This window comes from Simochromis diagramma, unplaced genomic scaffold (assembly GCF_900408965.1).
Source record: "Simochromis diagramma unplaced genomic scaffold, fSimDia1.1 OVJJ01000337.1, whole genome shotgun sequence".
NCBI lineage: Eukaryota > Metazoa > Chordata > Actinopteri > Cichliformes > Cichlidae > Simochromis > Simochromis diagramma.
The window spans coordinates 1926122-1950660 of NW_024386982.1; the positions used below are offsets into that span (position 1 = coordinate 1926122).

The window sequence follows — 24539 nt, forward strand, 5'->3', positions numbered from 1 at the left end:
TGAAGTATATCTACCAAACTAAAGAATTTAATTTCATTCTTCAAACATGAAGAAATTCTGATGTCATCTGCATGGAAATTGAAATTAAACCTGCAGTATTGTCTCATTTTCCTCACCATAACAGAAAATCTCCTTTAAAGGGATAGTAGATTTGTGTGTGTGTGTGTGTGTGTGTGTGTGTGTGTAGCCACTCGCCCAACTTGATGATCTCTGCACTGAGTGCTAAGGCAGCAGTATGTTCACAACTGTGAAATCTTCACAATGGGAGAAAAAATATCTTAAAATACATAAACATAAGAAGCGAGATGTAATAACTATCGCTTGTGTTGATCAATACGGAAAAAACTGGCAAACGAACAATGCAAAACATTTTGCCAGCACCCTGCAGCATGTACACCCTTAAAAAGAAGTGTGGGGTCAGAAGCATGAATCAGCTGGCCATTACATTCTACTTGTACAACTACTAAGCAACAGTGGCAGAAAAGTTACTATTACTTCTGTTGAGTATTCATTTCATAACTCCATTAATTTCTCAAAAAACACAACATTGTCTCCTGTGAACAAGTCGTGCTTTAGGGGAATATTTTATTCACTGACGCTATAGTCAGATGGTGGAATGACTTCATTAAATATGCAACAGTTATTTTACAAAAAAAATGAAAAAAAATACTAACTCTGAGGGGGCCAGGTAGGAACGTTTTATATAGTATATAATATTCAATTCAATTTTATTTATACAGCGCCAAATCACAACAACAGTCACCTGAAGGTCGACCCTACAATAATACATACAGAGACAAATCCAGCAATCACATGACCCCCTATGAGCAAGCACTATGGCAACAGTGGGAAGGAAAAAAATCCCTTTTAACAGGAAGAAACCTCCGGCAGAACCAGGCTCAGGGAGGGGCGGGGCCATCTACCGCGACCGGTTGGGGTGAGAGAAGGAATATAATATAAAGATATAAATATATATTTTATATTTAATGCCCCACTGTAAACTATTTGCTATGTTTCAAGGTTATATATGTAATTAAGTAGTTACACATATACTTATTTAAATGATTATATATATATTTGTACATATGTGTAATTAAGTAATTCCATATATACATGAAGTAAAACAACCTTAGACTTTGTCAAAGTGCACTGTGAACATTCCTGTCTTGTGAACAGGTCAAAACTAACATAAAGTAAATCTTGAGGGACTATTTTAGTGTGACTGATCTTAATCGCTTTATCATATTTCATCAGAGATTAATAATGAATCAGATCCCCACCTGGGTTCTGACCCCCAGTCTGCTCCTACACATGTTGTGTAAGTGAAAAGACACATATGTCTTCATCTCAACAGCAATTAGTTCATTTGAAAATCCTGTCATTTTAAAGGTAGTTAGGACAACACAAATTTACTGGCAATTTAAAACTTGGTGTTTAAAGTTATTAATTTAGTAATGATTCTGTAATGATATCCTCATACTGTTACTTGTGCAGTTTTACAAACAAGACTCAGTGCTTACACACACACACACTGCACATGGGAATAGAAATCTAAGTGTTTGCATTCTGTGGCACAGATGTTATGGGGTCTGTCTACCTGCCCCATTTGGGATTAGTGTTAATGTGGTAGCTTCACACAGTTTAAGCAGCTCTAGGAAAGTGTTCTTAATAGTAATGTGTAATTGCCAATTTTAGTCATTTAAAACCATGTGTTCGTCCCACAGTGCCCCCCAGGACTAAGTCCTATGAAGGATGGCACCGGGTGCTATGACCACCACATCGGCATCGACTGCTCCGACGGTTTCAATGGAGGATGTGAGCAGCTGTGTCTCCAGCAGTTGGCCCCTCTAGAGGATGACCCGACACTCTACAACATCCAGATGTTCTGTGGGTAAGAAACAACACATTCTGTGCTTTTTATTTTTAATTATTATAGCAATATATTTCACAATTCTGTCATGTTAGGTTTGTCACATTTTACATGGTCTATGGTCAGTCAATAACAAAAACAAAATAAATCCCTTTGGTATGCTGCCATCGCTATATATACAGAGAGAGACAGAAAGAGAAGAAAAGTTCCCAGATTCAGGTGATATATATAGTTTTTGCTTTTAAATGAAAACAGATGTGTATTCATAACATTTAGTGCAAAATGAGCCAGTAAAAAACATAAAGCAGTATGGTGGTGGCACTTTAAGACTCCTGCTTGTGGAGTCTTAAATATACCACCATTAACATTTATTAAAGCAAACTTTGACGTGAGTGTTGAATTAAAAATACCAAAACTAGAAAAAAGAGCTTTAATGAGTTCCATTATGACCCCTGGGGCCTGATTTATAAAAGTGTTTATCTCTGAAATTAGTTTTAAGATAATACCTAACAGTGCGCTCATTTCTGGAAGATATGGTGCATGAAAGTAAGTAAAGCAATTTATGCACCTGTGATTTATATCTGTCAAATCAACTGAAATTTAAAGAAACCTGCCTTGCTGCTTTTCCTTATGTAATGCCAACACAAATGGGGATTTACTCGGGAATAGCCTTGGACCATGGACCGAATGAGAAAAGCAAACCTTTTGGGGCATAAGAGCAGGTGATTTAAGCCCAGTGACACATATCACACAGTGGACTGTATAGTGGGTCACAAGGCTGGGCAAGAAATAATGTAAAGCTAAGGCCCAAACTCTGACTCCAGTACCCTAGTATCATATCATGTATGTGTGTGTGTGTGTGTGTGTGTGTGTGTTATTCTAGTTTATTTTTTATGATGAAAATTGTTATATAACTGACGCCTTGGAACAGCGTCTTTACCTTCCAAAGTAGTTTCTGCAAGTCTCCAAAACAGATATGCTCATAAGCTGTAATACCATCACAACTATCCTATCAGTGTCTCACAGTGCAGGGGAAACCATCTTAATCTGTAATAAGGCACTTCCTATGTGTTCACTTCCACGTGCACCCTGGGTTATTGCTGTACTAACTCACTGGCATCAAAGGCTAATCCACTCTTGAACCTCGGGGTCGTCTGCAGTGTGTTTTTCTTGTACATCTTTCACATTTTACTGTTCTTAACTACTAGTTGCAGAAACAGTTTAGAATACAATGAATTATACAGTAGCACAAGTTAGACTCTATGTCTTAATACTGGTGCTTGTCTGTGTCATTTTATTGTTATCATCTGCACATTGAATTGTGTGCAGTGATAGATTAACAGCACGGAAACCACGCAAACAAACAAACCATTAAAACACTTAATGTACAACAGTTTGTTGTTTCAAGCGTAAGTTTTGGCTTGACGACGTTTAATAATTCTGAATATTTACCGTTCTCATCTACAACGACACAGTACAGTGTGATGTGGTTTACTGGAAATGCATGTAAGAATTACACATTTGCAATTAATTATTGACTCCTTGGAATCAGCTGATTGTTTTTTATTATTTATTTAGTTGTAACATATCAAATTAATCCATCGAAAATGTTACTTTCACACAATAAAAACTGCACGAGTTACAAGCCCTCAAAGTAAGTAGAGATGGGTTTAAATTTGGTCCTTTTTAGTCACATTATTTTTTTCAGCTTTTTTACAAGCCTTCTGAATTATTGAGTACAGGAACAGGCTGATTTAACATGGATTATATCATAGAAAAACACTGCTGATTTAATGACATTGACAGAAACAAATACTGGAGCCCTGGACATTGTATGCATTTTCTCTTAATTCAATATAAATCATTTAAATAAAGTACTTTAAGGTCAACTTTAAAAAAGTCATATAACCACGTGGGATAGGTGACTGTTCAAAACAATTTTTATATAAATAAATTTCAATGTTAGGGTCAAGATTCCTTCTCTCAGTTTATTTTCTAATAAGAATCATCTAACTCTACTTGTGTTAAGGCCTCAGTCACACAGGCTAAGAAACTGGCCGTCACCCCCTGTTTGACATGACTATATTTAATCATTTTGACCCAGAAGGGCTACAAAATGGGCCTGCTGTCAACATGTAGATTAGAAATGAGGCTTTTCACCAAGCTATGCAACAATCCTTTAAAGTATACCCAAAATGTTTGTAAGATTTCTCCATAAAACAGTTAGAAAACCATCCAGGGTGCTAGTTCTTATGTAAATATCCCATGATACTGATGCTCAACATCAGTCATAGAAAGCTTGGTCATGAATAGTGTGGTGTTCTTTTATTGGATTAGATGAAGTTGGTGTAAATTTTGAACATAGCATGAAGATGTTTTGAATTAAAAAGAAAAGAGAAAAGAGACTCTTGAATAATTCTGATGAGGCTTTGATATTTCATTGTAATGCAATTAATAATAGCAGTTAATAATAACTTCCACATATAAAAAAATAATACAAATCCAATAAAAACTAATCAGACTAGCTTTTTAAACTTTTTTGTGTACTACGTTCAGTCCCTGTTCATATGTGATTCAATACGCACTCGCCTCTTTTCCTCACTTAGTTCTTTAGAAATCAATGAAATACATTTTCTTGGTTACAGCAGAGCAACCCAAATCTAGCCTGAAACTAAACATCCAAGTACACAATCCATCAGCATCATGCTGGTCTGGACAAAGTCAGCTGATTAAACAGACTGCATCTTTGGAAAGAGTTGGTCTGGCTGTGTCTGGGGAAAAAACATCAGTGTAAGGTTTATGGAACAGATGAATGAATGGGGATGTATTTCTTCATGTGAGGTGATTCTTTCATGGTGGTTAACTGACAGAGCAACATAGTGTAAGTTGTCCCTTAGATTAATAGGAAATGGATATGAATGAGGCGAAGATGACGGAGGAAGAGAATGAGATGATGATGGAGGAGGTTGTCACAGGCTAATTAGTTTTAAAATATTGAGCAAAAAGACGACTTGAATGTTATACTTGACTAGATTTGGACCTGCTAATATTTTGAACCACGCTGATGCTGGGTTGCTATCATCATCAGATCATCTCTTCATATGCATGTAACTAAAGTGTCTTCAAATATCAGTGGTCAGTGATGATCTACAAATGGAAACCACAAAGCTTTATATACAGAGATTAAAAGTAGGGCTGCCACGATTAGTCGACTATCAAAATCGTCGACGGCTGATTTAATAGTCGACGCGTCGTTTGAAGCTTTGTAAGATCCCAAAAGATGCAGGAATAAGTAGTAGGATTTAAGAGTGTAATAATGGACTGAAACAGAAGATGGCAGCACTGCATGTACAAGGATGCCAGCTGCCGTTAAACCCCGAAGAAGAAGAAGTAGCTCTGTCCCAGAATTCATAGCGCGGCCCAGCTCAGTTTCCAACAATGGCGGCAGCTAGTTAGTTTTAATATTACTCTTATTATTCTTTCTGGGTCACAAAATAAACGTTTAACATATTTTCAGGCGAGAATGTAGCTGTGTAAACCTCAAATATCTGCTCAGTTTATCAAGACACCACATATTTTCAGAAGTGCTCCGACGTTTTCGGAGACGTCTGTTACCCACTAGCTCGATAGCGAGCCGGGGGCAAGGCTAACTAGAGCCGTGAGAACACTGGACTCCCGGCACATCATTTTCAAACCCACCGCCATCTTTCGCTACTCAGGTTAAACATGATATATGAGTCACTTAGATAACTTAAAGATGTTATTGTTTGGCTTTTTTCAGTATTTTATTTGTTCCTGAGTAAATCGGTTTGGCTGAGATCAAAGTTATAGTTTTTACACAGCTGAATAAACGTCAAGCAGACAGCTGATTATCAGAAGTGTGAGATGCTCGAGAATTTACTCCGGTGTCCTGTTATAGTTTAGACAGCAAGGAGTTTATTAAACTTCACCGAAACAATCTGCAAGTTTCATTAAAATGTAATAAACTATCATCTTGTCTTTATTTTTAGTTAGCGCAGACCTTACACACTTACAGCTGTAAGCTAATGATAGTTATATAAGAGCAGATGCTGCTGGTGCAATAAGCTGTACGTTTTACGTCTGATCTGATTAGTCGACTAATCGCAAAAATAATCGGTGACTAGTGACTATCAAAATAATCGTTTGTGGCAGCCCTAGTTAAAAGCAAACTGAACAAAGTTGGCATTTTTATTCTGTCACATGAAGCCTAATAATAACTAGCATAATATTTAGAGTTACTAGAGACGGCCACGAACCTTCTGCTAAGATATGCTGGATATGAAGAGTTTTAATCTAATTAGAGTCTTAACATAAGATGTGTTTAGAATATCTGCAGCTCACGAGTCATACTAGCATTTGGCCTTTTAGCCTTTGCGCTGTTTGAATGCAGAAAGCTGCCAAGATCTGTTTCTTACTTTTCTCAGTAGACATAATTAAAACAAAAGCAATGACTTTTGATCATCTCAGCTGAGAAACGGCACATTTTCCGATAAACAACACTTTTCTAATTGAACACAACAAGCTGCTGTCATCTTTAGGGCAAACATCATGTTGCAGGCGTACGAATTTGTGTCAAATTTACATAAGCGGGTGATACAGACTGCTGCTTCATTGAATTCTCAACAACAGCATTTTGTTGTCGTCTCTTCCCATAGTGCAGATGTGGCTAATCCTCCACTTTTCCCATCGGAGACTGGCATTAGCTTTGCGACATTTAGCATCCAGGAGAGAGCTTCTCATAGTGTAAATCCCTGACAGATTATCTTTTTGCTTTCCACCCCACTCCACCCCCCATTTCACTGCCTCCACTTTGTGTGCCTTTGATTCATTTCAGAGTATATTACATACTGAGATGTCAAAACATCATCAATATGAAAGAACCTTGAGAGGACTCTCAGTGTGTGGATTCTAGCTCCTTTCTTGAAATGGGGGATTATGTGTCAGTTGAGCAGAAAGGATTTTGCTGATTCTAGTGAGTTGTGAAGTCATGAGTTGTTCATGCTTTGAAGTTAGCAAAAAGATACTTTTCTGAATATTGATACATGAAATCATACCTTTTTTTTTTTTAATTTGGCAACGGCACAGAAACCAAAACATAAGAAATTACATTTATTAAGTTGTGGAAACTACTGCGAGGTAAAAATGACATTTTGGCTTTACAGTGGGTATAAACGAAACATTTATAACATACTCTACTAACTTCAATAGGTGTGTCTTTCAGATATTTTCCCAATTTTTAGTTAGAATAAACTGGTTTGCTTTGACTAACCTGACCTGGAAGATTACTTGAGAAGGGCTCATATTTTTTAACATGACAAGATCTGCCTGACATCATCACAGTAGTGTTTGTGGGTAGTTATATAATATAAGCCCTGTCAGGCTGTAGACAAGATTATGCATGCATTTATAGACTGGGTGCTCAAGTAAGACACGAAGGGGGAGGACCAACCAACATCTGGTTGTCAGCTTCAGTCTGGACCTTTCTGGTAGTCTGTAGTTAGTACATGTGCCTGTACAATTCTTTGTTTGCTGCAGAAACTATGGCTGTTACCTAAGATGTAATGGATGGCGTGTCAGCTACCAGCGATCAAGTTGTCCTGTGTTTGTCTGCATGTGTTTCATTTACCTTCTTTGATATGAGTAAAGTAAGATATTGACTTGTTGATCGTTAGATTGCACACAGATTGTGGAGAATTAAATCTAAGTAAATATCAAAAAGACCTCCATTGATTTTTTTTTAATAGATCAAAGTTGGTGACTTTAGGTAAAGTTAATGTGTTTTTAATTGAATATACTTATCTACTTTTTAATAGAATTAAAAGGTAGTTATTAAAGGTCTGTGATAACTTTTGTCTACAGATGTGTCAGATTATTATTACTGTTGTTGTTTACTTCAGCTTTGTTCAGTTTTTCAGTGTAAACATTTTTTTATTTTCAAGAATAATAAACATTTGTTGTCTGCACACTAAAGATTGATTTGCTCAATAACTTCAATATAAGGAATCAAAAGGAAAATGCCCGAGCAGAAAACCCTAAAACAACCAGACAATCGAGTTAGTAATTAAACTGAAGTCAGTGTTGAAAGGAAAACAAAAGAAAAAGGAAATCCGTGGATCAAGTAAATGACTTTAATCCCTGTTTGCTGCAGGTGCATCGAAGACTACAAACGCGGTCCAGATGGGAGGTCGTGCCTGCCGCTGTCTGAGGCTTGCACTGAGGGAATAGACTGTGGAGAAGTGCTTGATATCCCTGCCAACCAGACGGTGTTTGGAGACCTTTTCTACGGATACAACAACCACACCAAAGAGAGCACCTCTGGACAGATCCTCAAGGCCACATTCAGGTAAGCACATGAGACTTTGGTGGAATGGAGCGTGTGGGACATTGTTCTGGCATTTGTACCTCAGCTGGGAAACACTTGGCACAGGACTTTCAGCTCCCACAGTGCCGATATCACAGTGGATGTTTGTCTTCATTTAAAGAGAGAGAGAGAGACTTTTAGCTTGTTCTCAGCACAACCTCCTTACTCACTTTTTTTAAACTTTATTCATTTGAGGATTAAAATTCTAAGGAGCATGTATGTATGCATATTTGGTAAAAGCTTTCTCAGTACAGGTATGACTGGACTATATGTTTGACACACAAAGCAGATTCATGGATCCTAGTCAATGAGCCTTTGACGGGAGTAGAAGAAGAACAACAGAGAGCTGAAAGAAAGACAGCACTAAGGTTCCCAGTTAAAATGATGGCACCCTTAACAGAACAAAATCCCATCCAAGGCTGAACATAGATTATATATATCAACTGCTTGTTAAACACTGCTGCTTGCTGTCTTCACTCAAGCTCAAAATCTATTCGTTTTCCCTCGTACGAGACTGAAGAACAGGGGAGACAAAGCCTTTCGTTCTCCAAGGCTCAGGACCAGTTCACCACTCCAGCTCCATTTAGCTGACTCTGTGTTCAAATGTTCCTGTTTAATCTTCTATTGATGTTCCTTTTGTTTTTTTATTTAGTTTTAGTTTTACTTTGTGACTTTTCTGTGAAAAATGAGTGTCTGTGAATAAACGTTACTTATTCAACGGGACGTCCACTGCTGCCTGGACCTTCACCAGGCTGGGCAAAGGATTCGGAGAAAACTGGATAATTATGTGGTCCCGACAAACACTTGGTAACTACTTTACTCCACACTCAACCTCTTAAGCACCAACGCCCCCAGACACGGGGGCAAAAGGGAGGAGATCGCATTTAGGGTCAGGTGTGCGTGCTTAAGATGTTAACTTCACACTTTATGAGTGCTGAAAATAAGGTAACTACCACTGCTGCTGGTAGTTACCTGCTTACTAGGTCAGACTGATGCTCTTTTAAATTATATCAATCTACAAAACACTGCAATAAATAAAGATTACTGCTTTAGCTTTTTGTTCTCTCCAAACGTCTATAGCTACTGCAGTGATATCAGTTTTATAAATAATCATAAAGCACTGATGTTTTTCAGTTTTGCTTTTTAATTGGTTTCACAGTGGACAAGCTCAGGCCCCGCCCCTCACACCTCAAAGGCTTTACTTCATTAAAGAACTGAAGTACAGAGTTTAGTCTGAATGTCACCAAAGTATGTTCCCTTTAGCAGAGACGCAGACTTGCAGTGTATATTGATGCAAATATGAACATACCCAGGAATCCATAGCGATAAAGCTTACAAGCGGTTGACTTTGTGTTACTTTACAATAAAGATGCAACAATTATAACAATGTTTGTTTGTGTCAAACCACAGAAGCAACAGATTTTCATTTGCTCTCAGTGGACACAGTTAAGTCACTTTAATGGTGCACAGAAGGACAAATAAAGCCGTGGTGACACATCAAAACTGAAAGGACGCGACAGTTGTTTCTTTCTTTTTTTTTTTCTTTGTTTCTTTTTTCTTGTTATTTTTAATTGTTGTGCTTAACATACACACAGAATTTAACATATTTGAAGAGGTACCAAATAAATGTTCATGTGGTTTCCCCTTTAGGTATAAAAATTCTGTTTTCCCTCAAAGGAATAAATCAGGGAACAGCATTTAACCTCCCCATCTGCATATGTAGTCAGTGTTGTTTGCTCTTTATGACACTTTGTATAGGGCTTTGGAGCGTGATGTCACGAAAGGGAAGCGTGGTCAGGATTTTTGGTTGAGGCGCCATCTCCCTGGGCCGAACAAAGCTCAAGTGAAAGAGGAGCGAAAGCACACACATCAGCTACAGTTCGTACTTGCTGTGTGGTCGGCTGTAATGTTCGATCGCACGACCGGCAAGGGAATAAGCTTGAGAATGGTCTGTCTTTTTATTCTTTCCCAACCTGGAAGCAACCAGGGGGAGCTCATATAGCAGACCTTACCAAAAGAAGGCGTCTAGCCTGGATAGCCGCCGTGAGACGAGCTGATATCCAGTTCTCTTTCATCTCCAAATATCTGTTGGTGCTCCAGACATTTACATTCCAATAAGTTCAATATATGTTCATGTCACTCTTTATAGCTTAATAATTTTGTTGTTGAAGCGCTCGGAGGTTATAGAAATTGCGAACAAACATCGTATTGAGTGACTTTGCAGACATGCTATGTAAAGATTCGCTAATTCTTTCGCACAACTGTAGGGAAGCCTGCCCATGACGGCAAACGCAACGACAACAACAGAGAGCACTAGTCGGAGGTAAACACCACCCCCACCCCAACCAAAGGGTTTTAAGTAATATCTAACCGGATTATCAATGTAGTAGTTTGCATCTACTTTACAATTATGGAGACATAATATGACAACGAGATTTTTGCAATTCATTGATAAATGTATAACATTAATTGTGGTGGGGGGTGGACAATGGCTATTACACTCGGCACACTCCAGCTGACTTACCTTGGTTTGAATGACGACGTACTCACAGTTTGTCGGCTTGAAAATAGCCAAATCTTGCACCCAGCCATTAGTAAACTGGATGTGCGCCTCCAGCGATTTGTAATTACGAAACTGGTTCGCTGTGTATGTGCTGACTCCACAAACAAGCTACGTAAAGATACCGGGGTAGGACGATAGCGGTAAGTCGTCTGGGTCTCTACTCCACTGGTGTATTTCATACGCGTCCACATTTGCGATGCACTCTATTTTTTGCACTTTATTTTCGCTTCGCCTCCGGACGCAATCAGTCTCTATACCGTCCGTTTTCTTTTGAGCTGCTTTCAAGCATGTTTCATGCAGTCGTCCTTCCGACACAATGTGTTTGTTTTGATTCGTAGCCCAGGAAACTGGCGCCGCGCTCCCACAATACCTCAACTCCAAAGCCCTATATTCCACGTTGACCTGGGTTGCCAGTACAAATATGACTTCATTATTATCTGCAATTCTTATGTTCTTCTGTACTGAAAATCCAAAACTCGAGAAGCAACAAACAATATAAGAAAAAGGGAAATTTAATTCCACCTTCGTTCACACAGATAATAATCATTGTGCCCAAAGCATTTTTAAGAAACTACGCCGCTGATGTTGGCATTAGTGCTGTGGCTCAACCTTTCAGCTTTTCTTGGAGTAGAATATGGTTCAGGTCACAAAAAGGGAAGCTGTTCATACATAATCTGGAGGCAAATGTGTCTCTACTGGTAGGAAGAAAAGATCAAATCCGTATCTGTAAAGGTTATTTCATGGTGGAGTAAGGATTTTGTTTGAGTTTTTATGCCATTTCCCTTTCTGAAAAAGTAAATGACAAAACAGGATGTTTCTCCTGGCTGCGTATTATTTAACACAAATAAAATGCATTGCCTCTTTTGAGAGACCTAATGTATATATCCAACCGTACAGGTGAAAAGCAACGCACTGTCCCTCTCATAATCTCTACAGAGATCAGAATGATTAGTGGAGTGCTTTGAGGGTGGTTAATTATCACTCGCTGCATGTGGCAATCATTTCCACTAAACTCAGGAAGCCGGAAGGTCAGCAAAGTCATCTGCGGCCCACGAATTTAATTTCGGCCATGCATGGATTCTGCTGCCCGGAGGCCAATCACCCACTTAGGGATCGACCGCTAGAGTCGTAGAGAGGAAGGGACGCGTGAGCCAGGTTAATAGTTAATATCATCAAGAATCTAAATCTCAAAAGCTCTGATCTCATTTGAAAGCGCTTGTGCTTCCTGTTCAGATGAGGTGGTGGAAGAGGAAGGAAAGACTCTGTAGGGAGGCATGGTTAATGCAAGGCCTAATTATTGGAGATGGCACCAAATGGATTGAAACTGACCAGGAGTCAGTGTGCTGAAATTGAATCTAAGGAACAAATTGGCTTGAAAGTAAAATGAATCAAAGTTGCAGGAAGAAAGCGTTGCATCCACAGATGTGTGTCGGGAGTTGTTCCAAAACCAATAACATGAACATAAGTGTAACAGTGAATGTTGGCCTTTGGAAATGCATGCGTAGCTTGCAATGGTATCTGTCACCAAGGAAACTGAATGTCAAATTTAATGATACATAGCAAGAATTACTAGCTGGCGGTCAAGTTTCAAATGAGCGCAAAAAGAGCTTCCTGTAATTAACATTGCAAAGCTGTATTTTATGTAGCACCTTAGAACCTCCGATATATTTTAGTGACAGAAAATCTTGGATCTTAACAAATTCTGTGCAAATTATACACCGTAGGTCTACTTAAGGCAAATATCAGCCAATGACATGGTCACGGTGCTAATCCTGTCAGCTAATAACAGGAAACTGAGGTTGCAGTTTGCAAGTGTTCACTAAAATGTAGTCAACATTATGTCCATTTTGCTGAACAGTTAAATGTACAAATGATAAACCATGACAAATGCACATACTGGGAATTGGGACATTTTAAACTGAATGTTTAAATACTTCCGATTTTGTGAAAGTGAAACAACAAATATGAATGAATGAATAAGAATAAAAGTGTAACCAGGAAATTCTGCCTTATGTAAACCATAGGATGCCATGAGCTTCAGCTCTCAGCTGGAACTCATCACGGACACTTACAGACAGTGTTTTTCTTCCACTTCTTCCTTTTTCAATCACAGATACACAGACAGAACATTACCAGGCAACATTCCTAATGGACTTCATGGTAATTAACTAGAGCTCATATAGTCTGAAACCAGCCATATTTGTCATTTTAATCGATGAAAGTCAGCTCAGGCTAAAAATAAAAGGCCTGCTAGCCTTACCTGAATGTTTGGTACATTACTCTCTACTTAATACACAGTTTAATAAGAGATTTGCTGACACTGATGCACATCTAGTTATTTTAGTTATTTATTTATTTTGAAGGGAACAGATTTCAAGCCTAATACTGGGATGTAGAATCCAGCATTTTACAGAGTGTGACCAGAGCGATGGATGAAAAAAATCTGAATGCGTAATCTGTCGTTTGTGAGAGCCATGAAATAAATTGCAAGGTTGCTCCAAGGAGGAACAGCAGGGGAGGTAGGGTGCCATCTTCCTTTTAAACACAGGCCAGTACAGTGGATTTATTTGCTCTAATGTCATTCTCCTCTGAAGCCACAAACAGTGAATTTTAGCTGACTCCCACACCCTCCACTCATTGTAGAGAGCGACACAAAGAGCCAAGTAGTGTGCACCTTTCTGACACGACCCAAACGACCTGTAGTCAAAGACACCCTTCAAACTGCAGAACATTCAATTACAGTATTTCTAACAGACACTCGAGGCTGCAAAAGTGCAAAGATGCAATGACCAGCCTTCGGAAGCCATTGACTTATTCATCAGCATCTACAACATGCAAGCGAAACAGCAGCGCGGCCCGTGAGTTCACATATTCCCTCACATATTTGCCCTTGAGTAAACACGAGCACGCGAGGCAGAGGCAAGGGGAGGGAAAATGAACCTCTGTGTGATGTTCACTGGCACTTCTTCAAAAGGCCCTTACCCCACGGCTCAGGAGTGGCACAAAGCATCTGTCTCCCTCATTCAGTCGAAAGAAGAAGTCAAAATTTAATATTGTTTAACCACCGGTGTGGCTTTATACGTTTGTTTGTTTTTTTCCTCGCTCCAAATATATGCTACCATTTTTACCTGCCTGAATTCTTTTTCGCTGTCAACAATACACTTCTTTGCTTTTTCTTTTTTTTTGCCCACTTTTCCACTTTCATGCACTGAAAGTAAAAAGAAAAAATGGTAACCATTCGTCCAAGTCAACATTTTGGCTGCTGTTTGAGGAGAAATGCGTGTGCTGGGGAGAGAAACGGAGCTGCTCTGTGGCCCCGTCGAGGATAGAGAAAAAGTGGGGGAGATAAAAGGGAAGCAGCAATAACAGTGAGCAGGTGGCCAGCAGCACAACACACACATAACACTAACTGGTACACAAACCTGGGTGTTCAGGTATGCACATACTGTAAATGCACACACGCAGCGCTTGTTTGATTCTCTCTGCCCAGCGTGGTCCATCTTTCAAGCTCACCAGCCCTGAAATGCTTCTCATGTTTTTTTGGAAAGGGGAAAATACACCCTTCCCCTCGTTGCACAAAAAGCTCCGCATTATCATTTCAAATACACAAGTTTTTTTTAATTTGATTTCCTAGTGGGAGAGATCCAGTCATGGCATCGTCATTGGCAGCAGGGCCGGTGGGGCACGCGGTGATTCTGGTTACAGAGTGAGACGTGCGTCTGTGTGAAGGAGATCCTATCACGGTGACATCTCGGGGGTGCGATATGATCTGGGTTCAAATTACAGAGCTCAGTGACAGAGTCTCTATCTTCCCGTCTCTGCGGGAGCCAGTGGACTCCAGTAATGAGATGTTAAAAAGCTAACCTCCTCTCATTACTCCTAACAGTGTCCTCCCTCTCCTCTCTCTCAACTCCTCTCTCTATTGCTTTCTCACACGACGAGCTCAGAACAGGTTTTAATGAATATTTTAGTGGCCTTTGTTCTCATTCTGCTGCCTGCTTGGGATCAATGATTAAGACCACACTCCCACCTGACAGCCCATCACTCTCTCACCCCACTATTTTGTGTCAGAATCTTTTTTTTTTCTCTCTCAAACTCCCTCTCTTATTTTTTTGGGCTCATTTGTGCCTGCTGTACCACACCCTCGACATGACGCCCTCAAGAGGAATACCTTCATTGACTCAGTTAATTAAAATATGAAATATGCTCGCTGCAGACTAATGGAGACAGTGGGTTGGGAATGGGTTGCTAGTGGCCCTGATTGTCTCTTATTGAAAGCCACGAGTTTATTGAGTCACATAGTCAGGGGGGATCGTTGCGAGGAAAACAGAAAAGAAAGTGAAAGAACTGTTGTCGTAAATCAAAAGCGTCCTGGTGTTTTGTCTCATTTCACATTTTAATAATTCATCAAACAGGTGGCTGCTTCACCACAGCTCCTGCTAAAGAAGAAGAAAAAAAAGTCTTTAGTAAGTTTTGGCAGTTTTGCAAGAGTTCATTGAACTTCAAGAGAGAAAATGAATAATGACATGCTTACAGTGCCAGATGGCTGCTAAATGTTACATGCCATCCTGTAACAAAATTACAGTGAAAATTGTCAAACACAAATGCAGCGATAGCAGCCACATAACCCGCTTCACGTGTATCTATGGGAGAGAAAAATCTAATCACGGTCGTCAGCAAAACAACTGAGATTCAGTCATTACGTTCCCAATTTGTGTGTTTTGTTAAACTGACAGCTGAAATCACACGTAATTACTTTCAGCAGAAAATGACAGGCTTTTGACTCGGTGTCAGTAAAATCACAGCCTTGGTTGCTATAGTTTTGTAGAAACTACAAATATAGCAATGCATAACGAGCTGTGTTTTAGTTTTTAGTACACGCTGATGATCCTCATCATATATTGATAAGCATCCACATCTTTATTTTGTCTTTTTCCATCACTCACCAGGTGTTACAACATGAATTCCTCCCAAAAGGTTGACACAAAGTGCATTGGGAACACTGGACATGCCAACAATCCCTCAGTGTTCGCCCCACTTACCAGATTGGTTTCTCAGTCACTGCTTTCACTTCCACACAGTGTACCTTTTAGGTGCTCCCTGCTACGCTTATATTTCCTAAAATTTGCATTCCATCTTCTTGAACTCTTCCAGTTGTCATGCTCATCGTATCTGAACCCTTCATCTTCTAAATTTGGAGTAAAAAGGAGTCATAGTGGCACGTTCCAAATGGTGCAGGAATGCCGGCAGTGGTAGGGAGTAGGGAGGCACTGTACCCAAGCAGAGTAGTTTGAAGGGGGATGTCTTTAATTGTCAGAGTCATTTAACTTTTAGATTGCATGGTTGGATGTAGGACTTAAACATATTTACTGGACTAATGGATTGAAAGGGCAATTCGTAGTTTTTTCCTTCTTTTTTACTTGAAAAAATAAGATATAGTGGAGTAAATAGAAAGCATGACCTCATTATACATTTAAAGCAACGCTATTTCTAGGTACATTTGTCCACAGTAGTCAAGTACTTTTTGCAGAGCCGTTGCTCTAAGTGTCCAGGAGATCATAATTCTTTTGTGAAAATCTCCATATTGCTGACATCAATGAATGATGAGTGTTATGCGATGGGTTTCAGGACTAGACTTTCTAGTTGCTGAATGTAGCTCTTTAAGATTTCAGGCTTTGCTTCTACAAGCACTGAATAAAGCATATAACCTGTAGTAAAGTAAAACTCTCCTGTACATATTTTATTTTTGTGAAAGGTTTCTTTAAAATGCCAGTACCAGTAAGTACAGACTGTGCTTGTCTGAGTCAGATCCCCAGTTGAGGGCTCTGACTCAGGCAGGGTTAAAGATCTAAACATCTGATGTTCCTAAAACGTTTGCATTGTACTGGATATATAATAAAGAAATTTGTTTCACTCCTGATTATTGTTTCTTATTCTACTGTTTCAAAGGTTCCACTTGCATCTAGTTTAGTGGTGCACCAGCAGCCGACTTAATACTGTTGCACCCCCAGCCAAACAATGACCGCTGTAATAAAATGCTTCATGGATGCTGGTGTTCGGCATGGCCACACAGCTACCACTGTTTCCACTAAAACTGGTGGCTTCTGTTATTCTCACGCTGTGGCTTTCCTGAAGGCAGCAGTTTGTGATCTGTAAATATTTGTGCTTTTTTCCCCTCAACAACTAAGGCCCAGATCTCCGCATGCATCAAATGGTACATTATGCAGAGTTTATATTAATGGGGGAACTGTCACCAGTATGAACCATGAGGACCTTTCATGTTTTTTTTTAATGGCTGCTGGTATGAATCTTTTAAAGGCGCGAGGCTATTACAGCCTTCTTTTTAATACATCTACACTTGATGTAAAAGGGGGCTGCAACTGAGAAGAGCATCCATTTGGTGTAAGTGAGATGCTCTCTATCTTATTTGCTTAATTTAATATTTCGTGTCAGATATGGTTACTAGCAGGAAATATTTGGAGTATACAGGAAGTGGTAATTTGAAATTTGAGAGCAAGATAAACAGCAGCAAACGAGCCTCTCATCCGAAGATATCTGCACTCTGACAGTAAATGCTTTGCTTCTCACGTAACTTTTTTTCCTTCGCAAACCAACCATGTTAGTCAGGATGTCTGTGCTGTTAAGTAAGAGAGTGTTTCCATTTATCATCACCTGCAGTGTTTAAAATCTCCCTGACCGTACGCTTCCTTTAAACAAACCTTTAACTCTCAGCTGAAAACATCATCGTAAACATTATTTTTTTTACTTATTCATTCGCATTTAATCCTTATTATTTATCCAAGGTAATAAAACCCTTTAGATGAAGTCTTTAGATTAAAAAACCTCTCATTTTCAAGAATGTCCTGGCCAAGACAGACAGGAATACAGTAGTTGAGTAGACTAGTATCACAGAAGCAAATACACACATTAAAAAGCACAAAAGAATTAGTCCAAAAATAAACCAAAATTATTCATTTTAATGCCGCTCTAAGTCATTGTCTTGGGCAAAAACACAGGGGGCGGGTACTAATATTCAGCCTGAAGTAACTGCCTCCGGGTTACCTGAAATCTCCTTAAAGAGGAGATCATAATGAATTTAAGTCTGTGCTGACTCCAAGAGGAGACAGTTACAAATCTGAACGCTCATTTTTCCCAAATTCACAATAAACTTTCAGGACCGACAGAAGGAATGAGTTTTGGGACCAGTAACAATAACTTTCCACACTTAATGAATGTGAGTAAGTAAGATAGGAGCAATGCAAAATCAGCCTAAAAACCCCCCAATGTGCACTGGTTGAGTCTATGAAATGACAAATGCGTACAACATAGAGTGGTGGGAAAGAGCTTTAAGGTTTCTAATAAAACCTCTGTGCTACGTGATAAAAAGTATCCAGCATATGTAACCACTGTGAAAACAGTTGCATATAAATAGGAACACCATAATCCAGCACTGACATGAAAGTGAAAGCAACTCTTTCTTCCCTCAAAGGTCTCTGTTTGAAAGTTGAAACCAAATCGATTTGACTTTTTTCACCACTTGTTGAATGCATGCTATAAAAGAGAGTGAGTCATCAGTTATAATTCCTAAGCACTTACACCGATCAGGCATAACATCATGACCACTGACAGGTGAAGTGAATAACACTGATTATCTCTTCATCTGTTAGTGGGTGGGATTTATTAAACTCTGTCCTCAGAGGAAAAATGGGCAAGCGTAAGAATATGAGCGAGTTTGATAAGTGCCAAAGCGTGATGAATAGGTGACTTGGTCAGAGTGTCTCCAAGTGGAAAGCTGGTTCTAATTAAAATGTGTCAGAATACAAAGAGCATCACAGCTTGCTGCACATGGGGCTGCATAGCCACAGATCAGTCAGGATGCCCATGCTGGAGAAGGTGGCCTGCTCTGATGAATAACGTTTTGTTTTACATTATAGGAATGGCTGGGTGTGTGTCTGTCACTTACCTGGGGAACCAGGATACACTACGGGAAAAGGCAGCCGACACAGGCAGTGTGATGCTTTGTGCAGTGTTTTACTAGGAAACTTTGGGTCCTGCACGTACCACCTACCTAAGCATTGCTGACGGTGTGCACTTTTCATGTTAGTATTAACTCTGGAGCCTGTGGCCCATTTCAGCAGGATAATGCACCTGCCATAAAGCAAAAATGGTTCAGGAAAGATTTGAGGAGCACAATAGCAAGTTTGAGGTTTGACTTGGCCTCCATATTCCCCAGATCTCAATCCAATCGAGCATCTGTGGAATGTGCTGGAGAAGCAAGTCCGATGCATGGAGCCCACAGCCTGCAACTTACAAGACTTGAGGGGTCTAGTGGAGTCCATGCCTTGATGGGACAGGACTGTTTCGACATCAAAAGGGGGACCAACACAATATTAGGCAGGTGGTAATAATATTAAGCCTACGTGGCATATAATAGGAAAGTAAGACCCCTGGACATGAAAGCTTGTAGCGGTTGTTTCACAAAATGAAGCTTTTGTCAGAAACATTCACGTTCTCTGCAATATTGGTTGCACAGATAATAACTGGCAGGGAGGCAGTGGCATTAGTTGCAAATTCCTGAGGCGTGGTTCATGCTCTGTTTGTTTCTTTGTGTTTGTGTTTTTTTAACTTCCATTTGCTGATGGGTTTAAGCTCTGATAACTACTTGGTTAAGCTTAAAAACTTTGTTAGGTTTAGTCAAAGCACTCAGTTAAATAAAAGATTGTGATTTGGGGGAGAACAAAGAAACAAACATGCAAAAACACTTTTAAACCAGGCAGTTTCATAAATGACACGGTTGGAATGACAGACTTGGTCCTTCTATATAACATAACCCGATTTGTCACTCACAGCTACTAAAGGACATCTTGTGCCGAGGTGTGACACTGCCAGCTCTGACAAAATGACATTACTTGATGCCCTGGGAATGTGAAAGGGCTGACACACAGACTGTACCTGTGCGACTGAAGGTGCGATAACTGACACATTAGGTTTTACATCTACAGTGGTTTAGACAGTCTGAACACAAGCTGAATTATAGTGTCATTTAAACTTGCGCTAATTGGTATTTTATAAGTAGTACCTGTAGTAATTTAAACGACTTAACTTTACACCGATTACTATCGTCTGGCTCATAGTGTTAGTTTTATGTCTGACGCTTGGCTGTTTTGGTTCAGTGTCAGCTCTCTCATTAAACTTGTTTACCGTGGCAACAGGCAGCCTTTTCCAGCAACAAGCTCTGGTAAACCCAGTGTGCACTACCTGCGCAGCACCAAACAGCAGTTTACCACCAGCTGACGAACTCAGTGGCACATTTAGCTGCTAATGAGTCCGTGCTTGCTGGATTAATAAAAGGTTTTTGTTTGATGGCAAGTTTCTCCAATCTTATTACAGACACTGTCTGATTTCTTGCCCAAGTCAGCCTGGCTGCAGATTCCTGCAGGAGTAAAAACAAAGATGTTTTTAGTTTATTTTTTCAGCATCCAACATGAGATGCCTAATTGACTCAGGTCACTGATTTATTGAAGTCATTCTGCTGCAAAACCTTGTTGTGAACCTAACTGGCACTGAGACAAGGAATAATGGAGTGGACAAAATGAGTGAGTTCAACCAAGAGTCACTCGCGGCATCAGACAAATGAGGACATCAATTCTCAGACTGAATATGAGTCACTCCGCAGCAGAACAATAAACATAATGAAAAATGACATGCTTAATGTGACTCTGTCTCTTCAATACACACCCATACTCTACCATAATTATTAGTATTTATTGATTTGTCTCTAACGAGCTGCCAGAAAGTATTGCCTTACAATCTGCCAGTTATGAAAAACACTTGTCTATCTTTGAGTTGTCCTTCTAGTCGCCAGCCTGTGTGCTTCATCTTTTTCTGTATGAGGATTCATCCTACTGCAATTTCCAGTACGGTACCTTGGGATCTCTTTGGGTATCTGCTGATACAGAGTACCGATCTGATACTAGAGTTAAATGAATAATTAATAAGCTATATTCCTCCTTTATTTGCATCATTCACTTTTCAGCTCAAAATAAGTTGGACTGCTGTTTCATGAATGAGTTTAATACTTTTTCACAGTTGTGTAGAATCGTGAAGCCCAGTTTATATTGTCTGGTGTTGAGCCTCTGCAACAGAAATGATCATTTTGAACTGTGAAGTTCACAGGTCCTTCTTTAAAGGCTGTCTCTTGTCTTGTAGTCAGAGAGAGCCTGCAACAAAATTCTCAAAATGTGACATCTGCTATGACCCATGTTCACTAATGAACCAATGACAACGCAGCATGAACTGACAAATCCATCACCTCGACAGCGGCACTTGTGAAAAATCTAAACAAATCATAACAGATTTCCATCTACCGATTTAGGATTATTGGGGTTGCCGGAGCATCCTGGCTGATACAGATCAAGAATAGATGGAAGTTGCAATACAAAGGCTGGGATTCAAACAACAAAGAAAATGTATGATTGTGGCAGCAGAAGCCTGGTTTGTATCAGGTCCCTCTGAAGTTATTACAACTGAGCTGTGACGTGTAATGAAAAGAAATGGCAAAGGAATAAAACCTTCAGTCTACATCAAAGGTGTCACGGTCCTGGGTCGGTGACCAAGGGTTTTGATTTTTGTATTATTATTAAGCTTTGATTACGTCACGATTTATCGTTACCAGTCTTTTGGTTCATGGTTCTGTGATTTCTAGTCCTTAAGTTTAGTCTCTCTGTTCCTTCTGGTTCCAAGTCAGTCGTGTTTCTGTGTGAAACCATGTTTGAGTAAGTCTGTAAGTTTAGTCGGTGTGTTTCCTGTTTTACTTTGAAAGTCCGTGTCTTTTGTTTGTGTATTTAGTTTTGCTTTCCTTGTCTCGTCCTGCCTAATTAAACCCAGCTGTGTCGCCCTTCTGTCTCCTGTTTCCTTATTATTCCTCCGTGTGTTTTCGTCCTCTGTCATCCCCACCTTGTTATTGCATCGTACTCTCTTGTTGTGTCCCGGTTGGTTTTTCCTAGTATGAGTTTTCTTAGTTTCTAGGTTCCTGTTCCCAGTCTAGTTCTAGTTCTGCATTTGAGATTTTGGTTTGTTTTTATAACGGCTATTCTTTTAAGATTTTCCATCAATAAAGCTGCGCCTAAGTTACTTCCTGTTTCTGATTCCTGCATTTTGTGTCCTTCATCTTGCCTGCCACAGCACTAGCCAGGACAAAGGCAGTCAAACATAAGTCCCGGGGGTCAGAATGGACCTGACAAAGATTCCAGTCTTTCCAAAGCCCACTGGAGGGTTTTGGGAAATGGGAAAGAGGGAATACATTTTTTAAATGTGTTAATATGTTTTGCAGCTTTTCCTGCTGATAAAGAGCTCCTCCTTGGCCATTCATATTACACCAAAGTAATGTCCTGTGTTCTCACTATGCAAATTTCTGTTGTTTACAATCCACATAACAAAGGGCACTTTCTGTTTTATAATTACAAGAAAGAAACACTGTCCACCCCACTTAAGATCAATGTGACCTGTGTGTGGCGCAAGATGTACAATGAGTCTGCCATCCCTGGTCTGCATGCATCAAACTTTACACAGTGTGGATTTATTGAACCTTTGCTACTATCGCACAATGTGCGTGCACTCTAAGTTGTATAAATCTCAAATTGCAGTGGATCTGCGTGAGCATACACACATCTATCTCCACATTTACAGATGGATGTACTGACACCCTCCATCAACTATTTCCTACTAACAGACCAGCCTTCTTTGCTATCGTTGTAAACCTGTCGATAAAAAGGGCACCAAATAACATCACAAGTCATCACAATGGCTCCACATCAAACTCACAGAACAAAACCGCTAAGCACTTCTATGGCTATTTATAGCTTATATAATGTTAATTATTCATCACATGCAACTGCAAACCCTCTGGCAATAGTAGTTTAATCATCATCATCAAACTTCAGAAGGGTAATTAGTGACTTAGTGTTCACAGCACCCGACTAACACAGAGTAAAGAAAATATTTCACGAGGATAAAAGTATTACTGCAGTGAAAAAAGATTACTGCCCCAATTTGATATAATATTAATAGCGAGAACACAAAAACTCTTAGTTGTGTTATTGAGTAACAGCAGCAGTTCTAGATTACCGGTCTGACTTCATATGGCATTCATACACAGTCACCATAATCTGTCAGTTAGCAACTTTCACTAAGAGTTTAGGACTGAGATTGTATCTGCCTGGTTTGAGGTGTGCTTCAGGCTGAACACGCTCTCACTAACACACATTAATTCAAGTGATAAATGCAAATGTTTGGTCCATCATGGCCCGAGGTTGGAAAATACTGAAAGGATGAAGTTTGCCTTGAATGATTATGGAGCTGCACATTTTAAAATTAGAGCTGCGATGCATGTCCCAATACTTTGTTTAGTCCATGTGTTAAAATGTTGGCAGAGCAGAACATTTGGAACAAAACACCTGTGATAACATGACTTTTCCCAACTGATTCACTCACTGCCTTTTTTATACATTAAATACTACAAACTGTGACAATGACAGCTGCCGTTACCTCCTTCACATCATTCTTTGTCCTTGTTTCCTGAATTTCTGCTTCTTCCCTTTCTTCCCTTTTCATCCCGTGCTGGGCAACTGAGCACTGATGTCTCTTAATTGGAGCTCTCTGTATTGTCTCTCTTTACACCAGGCAGAAGAACTTTGCCCGAGGCATCGAACAGCAGCTCCCAGATGGCATGGTGGTGGCATCGGTGCCAACAGAGGCTCAATGCCACGAGGAGCTGTCAGACCCTGTGCCCGACCCAGAATACCTCACAGGTATGAAACCATATTTCATACTTTAGCACACAGCTGTGAGAAAGCATTGTTATCACCGGTCTGTTGAAAATCTTCCTCAATCAAACAAAGAAGCAAAATAACAAATAAAACCTCACATAGAAATTAAGGAAACAATGGTGTATGTTCAGCCAGTAGCTTTTTTTCTTCATTACACTGAATCCCTGCTGTAAAGCTGTCTGCAATGTCTACAGTTTTGGCAAGAAAACTACAGTTAGGATGCATTAGGCATAAATAATGTCCTCCAGAACTTTCCATAATTCCTCTGATATCCTGGGCTCAGCTTTTCTGCGTAAGTTTGCAATAATTTTTGACTTTAACTGGGGTTACTTTGATGCTTTGTCTCACTCTCATTACTTTTCGTTTTAACAGTTTTTAGAAAGCTGTAAGGAAAAGGAAATAGAGCTTATTAATTTACCTCGATAGATACTTGCCAAGGGATCAGTATTAGAACAGAATGGATTGGTGGATCTCCAGTTCGAGATCTGAAGCCTTGCTTGTTGTGCTATTTTGAATTGCAGTGCAGAGGTATTGCATTAAGTCTTTAGAAATTACAGCTGGTTTGTACATATTGCTGCATTTTCTAAGACTCAAAATGTGTTGGAGAAGTAACAATTTTAAATAAAAAGATTATTTTTAATACTTGGGTGGAAATACTCTGCAGTCATGCAAGTCTAGAACCAATGGTATCACAAAACACTGTATTTCTTCAAAAGTTGATTCTGTTCATCCGGACGTAAACGTTTCGTCACTCATCCAAGTGACTTCTTCAGTCTCAGCTGACTGCAGTTTTCCCCAATCTTATAAACTGTGATTGCAGCCTTTCCTCAACTCTCTGTGAATGGTACTCATGGCCATTGATCAGTGGGCTTTGATCAGTGGTCGTTGATCAATGGT

General features: G+C 39.6%; 1 protein-coding gene across 1 annotated transcript in view; it reads left to right on the top strand.

Annotated features, from left to right (window-relative positions):
* The window catches only part of astn1 (astrotactin 1), a 424302-nt gene that overhangs the window by 201605 nt on the left and 198158 nt on the right, over window positions 1-24539 (top strand). The window contains exons 13-15 of the mRNA XM_040039526.1: window positions 1725-1891; window positions 8040-8234; window positions 23497-23624. Coding sequence (XP_039895460.1) covers window positions 1725-1891; window positions 8040-8234; window positions 23497-23624 — 490 coding nt within the window. The remainder of the gene's footprint in view (window positions 1-1724; window positions 1892-8039; window positions 8235-23496; window positions 23625-24539) is intronic.